Consider the following 12,197-nt stretch of genomic DNA (forward strand, 5'->3'; position numbering starts at 1 on the left):
CTCACCCTGCACCAACCCCCTCTCACCCTACACCAACCCAATCTCAACCTGTGTCTTTGTTCATCCTGTGTCCTCTCACCCTGCACCAACCCTCTCTTACCCTGCATCCGCCACCCCCCTTCACCAACCCCCTCTAACCCTGCAATCTATTCCCCCTTTACCAACCCCCTCACACCCTACACCAACCCACTCTATACCCTGTGTCTTCTCTCACCCTGCCTCCCACGCCCCCCTGCATCAACCCCCTCTCACCTTGCATCCTCAGCCCCCCTTCACCAAACCCCTATTGCTCTGCACCAACCCTTTCTCACCCTGCATCCTCCGCCTCCCTGCACCAACCCGTCACCCTGTTTCCCATATCACCCTGTATCTTCTATCCCTGCACAAACCTCTTCTGGCCCTGTGCCAACCCCCTCTCTCCTTGCATCCTCTGCCACCCTGCATAAACCCCTTCTCACTCTGAGTCTTCCCTCATCCTGTGTCCTCTCACCCTGCACCAACCCTCTCACACCCTGCATCCTCCAGCCCCTTCACCAACACACTCTCACCCTGCATACTCTGCCCCCCTGCACCAAACCCCTCTCATCCTGCACCAACCACATCTCACCCTACATCATCTGCCCCCCCCCTGCACCAACACCCTCTCACCCTATGTCCTCCACCCCCCTTTACTTACCCCCTCTCACCCTACACCAACCCAATCTCAACCTGTGTCTTTGTTCATCCTGTGTCCTCTCACCCTGCACCAACCCTCTCTTACCCTGCATCCGCCACCCCCCTTCACCAACCCCCTCTAACCCTGCAATCTATTCCCCCTTTACCAACCCCCTTACACCCTACACCAACCCACTCTATACCCTGTGTCTTCTCTCACCCTGCCTCCCACGCCCCCCTGCATCAACCCCCTCTCACCTTGCATCCTCAGCCCCCCTTCACCAAACCCCTATCACCCTACACCAACCATATCTCACCTTGCATCCTCCACCCCCCTTCACCAAACCCCTCTTACCCTCCCAAAACCCTCTTCACAAAAATCACATTATACCACACAGTATATGCCTAAGTTTACATTATGACACACAGTATGAGCCAAAATTCACATTATGTCACAAGGTAGAAGCCAAACTTTATACTATGCCACACGGTAAGAGCCTAAATTCACATTTTGCCACACGGTATGAGCCAAAATTCACATTATGACACAAGGTATAAGCCAAAAATCACATTATGCCACACAGTATATGCCAAAATGTACATTATGCCACATGGCATGGGACAAAATTCACATTATGCCACACGGTATGCGTCAAAATTCACATTATGACACACAGTATAAGACAAAAATGACATTACGCCACACTGAATGACACATAATTCTGTTATGCGGTGGGAGGTGGAGGGTGTCTCTTTGCAAGTGTAAGCTCATTCATCCCATTTGCCTGTCCAAAAGAAGAAAAAAAAAAAGAATATATATATATATATATATATATATATATACAGTAGATAGATCTATCTATCTATATATAGATAGATCTATAGATCTATCTAACTATCTATCTATATATATATATATATATATATATATCAGCAGTGAGATGATTGGCACTCCAGATAAAGGTTTGTAGGTTTTATGCCGCGGTGCCTTCCACAGGAAAATATACACAATTAACAATCACCGAAAGCATTTAGAGATCAGCAGACAGCACTCCATGGGCTTGTCTGAATCAAATTAGATTTGGTGCATGGTAGTAAAACATCAAAATTCCATAATACCTAGGCAGTGGGGATTAGACCGTGGGGTAGGTTTAGGTAGGGATGGCCATTGACCACCGATGATTTCAAATCATTGATGGTCAATGGCCATCCCTACCTAAACCTACCCCACAGTCTAATGCTTTATGGCCGATGTTGAGAACTTTTGACATCGATGTGGGAGAACCAGAAGGTTTCCCTACATCGATGGCAAAGGAGCACCGATATTTCCATTTTTTCCTTTCAAGGTGCCAGTACACGGAGTATAGCAAAACCCCCCCCCCCCCACGACACCCGGAAGTCCCACCCCGAGTTCTGATTGGCCCACAGGCCACTCAGTCATATATAATGGATGACCATCGATAGCTATACCTATCGATGGTTATCTATCAAATAGTTTACAGATATCAATGGATGGGTGCAGAATCACCATCGATGGCAACCATCGATGGCATATGCACTGATGGCCATCCCTAGGTTTAGGCAGTGGGGTTACACTGCAGGGAGGGATAAATGGGGGGGGGGGGGCGCAGAAGGAGGGTAGGTATACTAACTTGGCCCCCGTCAGGATTACTCATTTGGTATGCCGGCATCAGTGTTCTGGCCGCCCGCATTCCCAACCGCCAGTCATTCAAATGTATCCCAATTAACAGTTAAGTTAGGTTCACCAAGCATTATTCTAAATTCAGCAGCACATAGTGTTAACAATCCCATTCTGGCAATAGGATTACATTTTACAATGCGATCCTGGGCGGTAATATTCCACCCAATCCTTCATAAATAGGCCCCTAAAATACATATAAATAATTCATGTACATACAGTATACATGTTATTAATTTTCTCAATTTATTCTCTTTTATTTATTTTTTACTTTCATTTTATTATTTATTTATTTTTATTTTTATTATATTATTTTATTTTTAGTTATTTTATTTTTATTATTTTTTATTTATTTTCAACCTCCTCTCCCGCCTGGACCAGTCATATCACATACCCCCTTTATTATTTTTAGCGCTCCTAGCACCAAACCCTTGAAGTACCTTTTTATATTGGAGAAGCTTACCAATCAGAGCGCGGTCACACACACAAAAAAAAAAAAAAAAAACATGTTACAGTATGAAGTGAACCTAATGAAAAAATAGGAAATAAAACACCACAGAATACAAGTAAAAAGGAAAGTTAAATGGGGAGAATAAAGGCAAAAAATTATCCATTTTTTTCAAAACAATATTCACTGTGTTTTACTCATTAAGGTCCCTTGGGATGAGGGTGTCCTGAGTTAAAAACACATACACTTATGCGATTTTGGGAGATTTCACCCAATTCTGTGGATCGAGCACAGAAATTGGAGATTGAACCTGCTGCACATAATATCAATCGTATTTGCTGCCGTCATTTGTGACTGCTTTTGCAGCAGCGATATATCAGAACTGATTACCTGTGAGTGTGTGTGTGTAATAATATACAGGTCAGAAAAAGGTCAGAAAAAGCTGGTCATGGTTGACAGGAGGGATCAGCCTGGAAAACATCTCCTCCCATTGATGGCTGGTCCTAGCGGAGGGTTCAGCCAATGTACAATTTTGGCTAAAATGGGCTATCAATTATACTCAGGGATTACACTTTCACTATATTTAAGGGAGGGGATTTGATAAGTGTCCCGAATACTCGGATAGCCCCACCCCCAACTCAGCCCTCTGACACCGAACTCAGCCTTGTTGCAGATCTCTCTCTGCATGTGTCCCGGCCCGACCGCAATCCTGCACATCGATTGCACACAGTCTCCAGACCCAAATACATCAGTACTGTCCCTCTATTGGAGGCTGACCCGCAGTTGGGTGGAGCAGGAGATCATATTGGTGATCGCTGAAGAGATGCCTTGCACCTGTGCTCAGCATCTCTTCACTACAGGCAGAAGAACAGGGAGTAGCAAGGGTGTAACTACCATAGGTGCAGGTAGGGTTACCACCTAGTCCCTTTAATTCCGGACACATATTAATTACACAGGTTCTGTGGCTGGCTGACTTCAAGACTCCACTTCACCTGATTTTAAACTGCCACAGAACCTGTGTAATTAACATGTGTCCGGAATTAAAGGGACTAGGTGGTAACCCTAGGTGCAGGGGGTGCAGCTGCTATGGGGCCCAGAGCTGAGAGGGGCCCACTTTACCTGTCAAAGTATCATGTGCTGTATACACTTTTCAGCATTAGGTGCTAAATAGGGGCACTTACAAACTTTGCTATGTGGCCCACATGTATCTTGTTACGCCACTGGGGAGTAGGGATGGCCATTGACCATGGATGATTTCAAAATCATTGATGGTTTATGGCTGATGTCAAATACTTTTGCCATCGATGGGGGAGAACCAGATGGTTTGCTTTTTTTGTTGTTGTTTGTTTCAAAGTGCTGGGGCATGGAGCAAAGCCCCGCCCTTGTGTTTTGATTGGCCCACCAGCCAATCAGTGAAACACAATGGATGACCATCGATAGTTAAAAATACCGATGGTCATTCATTGCATATGTTAACACTATCCATGACCAGTTGCACAATTGACATCGATGGCAACCATCGATGGCCATCCCTAAAAAATTTGTCAGGGAGAGAGTTTGGGGCTTGCCTAGTCACTATGAAAGTTTTGGGAATGCCCCCCAAAATGATAAAAAACAGGTGGTCGTGGCAATAGACCATGCCCCTTTACCGATGCCCCGCCCATTTCCCATTTAGCCCCTCCTCTTTTCACGACCAATTTTAACATGCAATGTTGGGAGCTATGCACTGTGATCAGGGGGGGGGGGGGGGGGGGGGGGGGGGGGCTAGTCTAACCTGCCCCGGGGCCAGCCCTCCACCAATAGCCGCGACACTGGGGACAGCTCTACCTCTCTCTCCTATTTGGCAGCGCCCGCCCACCACAACCCCTCGGTAGCACTGCAGTATCAGTGGGGGTACCTGCTACCTCTGCCTCCTCTCCGTCACCGTGCTGGGCAATATGCTGGCAGTCTATGGCTGTATAATCTTCATGAAGGGGGAAAGATGGGACAACTTCACACAGCCGCCTCCAGCGCAGCTCTCAGCCCAACCGTCCTCGCTCGCGCATCTCTCAGCCCAACCGTCCACTCGTTGTCACGTGACAAAAAGGTGAGTGATGACGTCAAGCAACAGCCGCGAGGGACGCGCCTCCCCTAGCGCTTAGGTGCGGGGCTTACTGACGTGGGTGTGGTGCGCGGGCCGAGCACAGTGTGAGTGTACTTGAACAAGTGATGAGTAGCAGCAGCGGAGTAGCTTGCACCCCCCAGTAACACTAGAACAGCTGCTTCCACCTGCCCAGCAGCAAAGGACAGCCCCTGCTACCCACCCCCAGCGGTAGCACAGCAGATGGCCATCGACCATCGATGATTATAAACCATCGATGGTTTATGGTCGATGTCGAATAGTTTTGCCATCGATGTGGGAGAACCAGATGGTTTCCCACCATCGATGTCAAGCTTAAAACAAATAGTTTCGTTTTTGCTTTTTCCCCAAGGTGTCGGGACACGGAGCATAGCTCCACCCCCGGCACCCGCGAAGCACCGCCACCGCATTTTTATTGGCTTACAGGCCAATCAATCAAAGAAAATGTATGACCATCGATATATAAAAACATCGATGGTCGTCCGTGAATATTTATACACTATCGATGGAGGGTGTAAAGACCCAGTCTGCGCAGTGATATCCGCCGTGATCGCGGAAGCACATAGTCCGGCCAATCCCCTATCACCTATCCCCTATCACCTATCCCCTATCACCTATCCCCTATCACCTATCCCCTATCACCTATCCTCTATCACCTATCCTCTATCACCTATCCCCTATCACCTATCCCCTATCACCTATCCCCTATCCTCTATCACCTATCCTCTATCCCCTATCACCTATCCCCTATCACCTATCCTCTATCACCTATCCTCTATCCCCTATCACCTATCCCCTATCCCCTATCCTCTATCCATTATCACCTATCCCCTATCACCTATCCTCTATCCCCTATCCTCTATCACCTATCCCCTATCACCTATCTCCTATCCCCTATCACCTATCACCTATCCCCTATCATCTATCACCTATCCCCTATCCTCTATCACCTATCACCTATCCCCTATCCCCTATCCTCTATCCCCTATCTCCTATCCTCTATCCCCTATCACCTATCCCCTATCCTCTATCACCTATCCTCTATCCCCTATCACCTATCACCTATCCTCTATCCCCTATCACCTATCCCCTATCCTCTATCACCTATCCCCAATCACCTATCCTCTATCCCCTATCCCCTATCCTCTATCCCCTATCACCTATCCTCTATCCCCTATCACCTATCCCCTATCCTCTATCCCCTATCACCTATCTCCTATCCCCTATCATCTATCACCTATCCCCTATCACCTATCCCCTATCATCTATCACCTATCCCCTATCCTCTATCACCTATCCCCTATCACCTATCCCCTATCCTCTATCCCCTATCACCTATCCCCTATCCTCTATCACCTATCCCCTATCACCTATCCTCTATCACCTATCCCCTATCACCTATCCCCTATCATCTATCACCTATCCCCTATCACCTATCCTCTATCCCCTATCACCTATCCCCTATCACCTATCCCCTATCACCTATCCCCTATCATCTATCCCCTATCACCTATCCCCTATCACCTATCCCCTATCCTCTATCACCTATCCCTTATCTCCTATCCCCTATCCTCTATCACCTATCTCCTATCCCCTATCATCTATCACCTATCCCCTATCACCTATCACCTATCCCCTATCCTCTATCACCTATCCCTTATCTCCTATCCCCTATCCTCTATCACCTATCTCCTATCCCCTATCATCTATCACCTATCCCCTATCCCCTATCATCTATCACCTATCCCCTATCACCTATCCTTTATCACCTATCCCCTATCACCTATCCCCTATCACCTATCCCCTATCATCTATCACCTATCCTCTATCACCTATCCTCTATCCCCTATCATCTATCACCTATCCCCTATCACCTATCCCCTATCCTCTATCACCTATCTCCTATCCCCTTTCATCTATCCCCTATCCCCTATCCTCTATCCCCTATCACCTTTCCCCTATCCCCTATCCTCCATCACCTATCCCCTATCACCTATCTCCTATCCCCTATCACCTATCCCCTATCATCTATCCCCTATCACCTATCCCCTATCACCTATCCTCTATCACCTAGCACCTATCCCCTATCACCTATCCCCTATCCCCTATCATCTATCACCTATCCCCTATCATCTATCACCTATCGCCTATCACCTATGCTTTATCACCTATCCCCTATCCCATACCCACCCCTATCACCTATCCCCTATCACCTATCCCCTATCACCTATCCCCTATCACCTATCCCCTATCACCTATCCCCTATCATCTATCCCCTATCATCTATCCCCTATCACCTATCCCCTATCACCTATCCCCTATCACTTATCCCCTATCACCTATCCCCTATCCTCTATCACCTATCCCCTATCCCCTATCACCTATCCCCTATCATCTATCACCTATCCCCTATCACCTATCCTCTATCCCCTATCCCCTATCATCTATCACCTATCACCTATCTCCTATCCCCTATCATCTATCCCCTATCACCTATCCCCTATCACATATCCCCTATCCCCTATCATCTATCACCTATCCCCTATCATCTATCACCTATCCCCTATCACCTATCCCCTATCACCTATGCTTTATCACCTATCACCTATCCCCTATCACCTATCCTCTATCACCTATCCCCTATCACCTATCCTCTATCACCTATCACCTATCCCCTATCATCTATCACCTATCACCTATCCCCTATCATCTATCACCTATCCCCTATCCCCTATCCTCTATCCCCTATCACCTATCCCCTATCACCTATCCCCTATCCTCTATCACCTATCACCTATCCCCTATCATCTATCCCCTATCCTCTATCACCTATCCTCTATCACCTATCCTCTATCACCTATCCCCTATCACCTATCCCCTATCACCTATTCCCTATCCTCTATCCCCTATCACCTATCACCTATCCCCTATCCTCTATCCCCTATCCTCTATCACCTATCCTCTATCACCTATCCCCTATCCTCTATCCCCTATCCTCTATCACCTATCCTCTATCACCTATCCTCTATCACCTATCCCCTATCACCTATCCCCTATCACCTATCCTCTATCACCTATCCCCTATCATCTATCACCTATCCCCTATCACCTATCCCCTATCACCTATCCTCTATCACCTATCCCCTATCACCTATCCCCTATCACCTATCCCCTATCACCTATCCCCTATCCTCTATCACCTATCCCCTATCACCTATCCTCTATCACCTATCCCCTATCCTCTATCCCCTATCCTCTATCCCCTATCCTCTATCCTCTATCACCTATCCCCTATCCTCTATCACCTATCCCTTATCTCCTATCCCCTATCCTCTATCACCTATCTCCTATCCCCTATCATCTATCCCCTATCACCTATCCCCTATCTCCTATCCCCTATCCCCTATCCCCTATCGTCTATCACCTATCCTCTATCACCTATCCTCTATCCCCTATCACCTATCCTCTATCACCTATCCCCTATCATCTATCCCCTATCCCCTATCCTCTATCCCCTATCACCTTTCCCCTATCCCCTATCCTCTATCACCTATCCCCCTATAAACTGTTCCGTGAGTGACTTGCTGCCCAGGGCTTGTACCACCCACTCTTCAATAAATTTTTCTGGAGTATTTCTTTCTACTCCTTCTTCAAAACCAATAAAGCGTAAATTATTACGCCTAAGCCGCCCCTCAATGTCGACCATTTTGCGCTGCATGTCCTGCATTTGGCCTGTCATTTTTTTGACCTGGCTCTGAAGTGGCGCTACTGTATCTTCTACAGCCGATACTCTACTCTCCACTTCAGCCACTCGGTCTCTGATCTTGCGTACGTCATCTCTCAACAGCATTAGATCACTTTGTATTTTATTGGTTTGCTCCACCATACGGGTCTCACTAGAGTTAATGGCCTCTAGCAGTTGTTGTAAAGTGACTTCTTGAGATTGTGGATTTTTATTCTCCTTCACTGGAGTGGTGTGCGGTGTGCTGGCCTGGGAGCTGTTGCTAGTCTGATGCCTGGCAAATTTTTCTAAACGTGCAGCAGCTGTGTTTTGGCTGGATTTCCCCATTATTATTGGTGTGTGATAACTTTCTTTTGAGAATTCTGGTTATACTGCAGATATTCTAACCAGTTTTATTCCCTATTATCCAATAGGGGCCAGGACCATTCACAGCCAACCTTCAATGCTTAGTCCTCAATATATTGGTGCTGGTATTTATTGATTGGTGCAAGAAAGTGCAATTCAAGTACCTTTATCACCGTTGGCAGATTGATTTCTCCTGGATTACAGCATACAGCAGCATACAGCCTAGGTTCCAGCAGACTCTGTAGGCCAGCGAGCATCCGTTTGCCTCACAAACTGCGCTGCCCAAAATGCTTTGCACTGTCTTGGGGCTACCAGGGAACAATGAGCACGCAGGAACTGGAGCCTGGGGTGCAAAAACAGCTTGCTCCGCCGCCACCACACCTCGTTCCCCCTTTCTCTGCGGCGGGTGTCTCAGGCTGCCGTGTTACTGTGCTGTGCACGCCGCCCACGGGTCCGCTCTCTCACAGCGCGTCACTCTCTGGCGCCGGGAAACTCGGGGATGTCGCCGCCGATGATGCGGATCCTATCTCTCCGTGCAGCAGCGCCTCTCTCTCCTCGCTGCATCAAAACGCCCTCTCGCCAGTCTCCACCGCAGGCACACTGCACCGCCGGAGCAGGGGGCCGACGCACCGCACACCTCCACCGGGGGTCACCACGACCACAGGCTCCCACTGGTAACAGTCTTATTTTTCCTTTATTCCAACATGTGGATGTGCGTAGGAGAGGGCTCCTTAGTTCATGGCACAGGGAGATTCAAGCACACGCTCTCACTCGTGCCCTGCCGTGGCCACGCCTCCCCCTGGCCTGAAAGTTTTGCCACTATAATTGTGTATTATTGTGTACACTCTTTGTTCTATATGTTGGATACAATCCCCAGTATCGCATTCTGATTTCACCAGCAACGTTTTCCTTGTTTTACTTTCATTTTTTTTCAGCGCTTACCCTGGTGGAATGCGCACTACAGTAACTTAAAAGATATGCTGCTGTAAAAAATATAAATAACTGAATTCCTTACAGGATGCTTTCAACAGACAAACATCAATCTCAAAGTGTACTTGTGCCTCCAATATAGCAGGCAGTAAGAGTTAATGGGCAGTATTCAATGCGGCCGGTGAGGGGGTTAAACGGCAGGGCTCACCGAAAACAATGACCCTTGTCGTTTAACCCCAGTGCCGGCCAATGTCAGATGGCCGCGAGGATTCCCCCAAACAGCGAGGTTCGTGGCTAAAGCAGGGACGCCGCTGCATTTAGCCACAAGCCTCGCTGTTTGGCGGCCGCACATGCCGTTTCCGGCCACACACGCAGTTGCCTGCCAAGTTTATTTCTACTTTCGATCGTGGGGCTGCGCTTCGAGATCGGATCCAGCTTAAACACTGTTCGATTTTGATTTGATTTTGGGATGCTGCACCCTGCAAATAGATATTGCAATACTCTAAGATGCCTTGTCAATTGACTTGGGGGCTTTCCAAATTTTTGCATACATATGTAACCAAGATCTCTGAATTACATTATCATGTAGATTTAAATATTGTTACTGATATCATTGAGTGTGCTGGGGGAAACAAAATGTGCTTCTTTCTTGCTTATTCTAATGTTCATATGACTGCGATTGCATGCATTTCCTTTCCTGATGCTGTTTCTGTCTATTGAACGAACAAGGTTTTGGAAGTCTGCTGGGATAGTTCGCAGATGACATATATAAGTACAAGTACTCTAATGCCAACCCTCCACTTATTACTTATGTGTTTGCAGGAAAGACCACAGTGTAGTGTATCCTGAAGATCAGCAAATCACTGTTCCAAACCTTCTGAAGTTTATCCTAAAATATGCCACCCTGCCTTCTGCTGCAGCTGATCCTCCTGCCTCCTGCCCAATGCACTATCTGCAATACAAAGAAGATCAAGTCACTTATCTGGAGCGAGAAATCCAAAGACTGAGGGCTGAAATTACAGTATTACACAATGCCCAGGATCAGCTGGCAGAACGGATTTCGAAAGTGAGGAAAGATACACAAGACCTTAAAGTCCAAAAACGGACCCTAGAACAACACAACAGAGCCTTGGAGGATCACACGGAACAGTTACAAGCTCTGTGTGAGCAAAAAACTAGGGAGGTGGGCACGATGGCGGACAAGATGAAGGAGCTGGTAGCGGCTTCTGAAAGTCTTCTGGCAGAAAATGCACTACTTAAGTTTCTTATGGTAGCACTGGAAGCCAAACACAAAACTAATGCAGAGACAGAAAGGTTTGATAACCACGAGGATGGAATCCGGCCAAGCACTGATGTTTCTGAAGGACAATCTGATAGCTCCAGCACAGAGTATAATAAAGAAAATAAAACAGACTGATATTTTTTTTTTTAGCAGAAATATTTCAAAAATTATTTATACAGATTTTCAAACTGTAAATTAAGGTCTTTATTTCCTTGGGGGTCAGGAATTAAAACTTCTATTTTTGTAACAGCCTAGTTTCTAAGAACAAGTTCTATTCCAGATTTTTTGTCTGCGTTTGTTCTGGCAGAAGTTTGATGACTTCTCTGAAATTAATTAAATCCATGTTGCCTGAGGTTTAATTCTTGTTTTTTTTTTATTGTACATTTTGAAAATAGTTAGACAAATTGTCTGAATAATCTGCAATAATCTGCATTTTTTTAAATTCAGTTCTTAAATAACCCCAACAGATCATGTTTTCTGCATTTCTATAATAATGATGCACAGGTAATCTATTTTGCTTTGTCAGTAATTATCCCCCGGTTCCCACAGGCTGAAATCCTGAAAGCAGGACATGAGATAAGGTATTAAAGACTAGAGTTGAAATCTCAAATATATCTCAACAAACTGTAATATCCACTTCTTATGCAATTTAATAAATAAATGCACAAAAGTCCATTAAGTCCCAGAAAAATGTCATTAATACCATTGTGCGCTAAACTATGGTGCTTATTCAGATCTGATCTCAGTACAAATTTGGTCTCAAAATGGGCAAAACCATGTGCACTGCAGGTGGGGCAGATGTAAGATATGCATAGAGAGTTAAATTTGGGTGGGGTGTGTTGAAACTGAAATCTAAATTGCAGTGTAAAAATAATGCAGCCAGTATTTACCCTGCACAGAAACAAACTAACTCTACCAAATCTAAATCTCTGCACATGTTACATCTTGCCCCCCCCCCCCCCCATATCATATGCAGAG

At 46.3% G+C, this 12,197-nt stretch overlaps 1 protein-coding gene across 2 annotated transcripts; it reads left to right on the forward strand.

Annotated features, from left to right (window-relative positions):
- The first annotated feature begins 4,576 nt into the window (after positions 1-4,576).
- LOC146055494 (thioredoxin domain-containing protein 11-like) lies at positions 4,577-11,892 on the forward strand. 2 transcript variants are annotated; one of them, XM_083168291.1, is made up of 2 exons: positions 4,577-4,887; positions 10,760-11,892. In XM_083168291.1, the coding sequence occupies exons 1-2, from the start codon at positions 4,739-4,741 to the stop codon at positions 11,352-11,354; spliced, it is 744 nt and encodes a 247-aa protein (XP_083024417.1). In that variant the 5' UTR covers positions 4,577-4,738; the 3' UTR covers positions 11,355-11,892. The 2 variants fall into 2 exon arrangements, with proteins under 2 accessions (XP_083024417.1, XP_083024416.1); XM_083168290.1 differs by lacking the exon at positions 4,577-4,887 and adding an exon at positions 9,293-9,681.
- The last annotated feature ends 305 nt before the right edge of the window (positions 11,893-12,197 follow it).

The sequence above is a fragment of the Crinia signifera genome, unplaced genomic scaffold (assembly GCF_055691185.1).
Source record: "Crinia signifera unplaced genomic scaffold, ASM5569118v1 HAP2_SCAFFOLD_446, whole genome shotgun sequence".
Classification (NCBI taxonomy): Eukaryota; Metazoa; Chordata; class Amphibia; order Anura; family Myobatrachidae; genus Crinia; species Crinia signifera.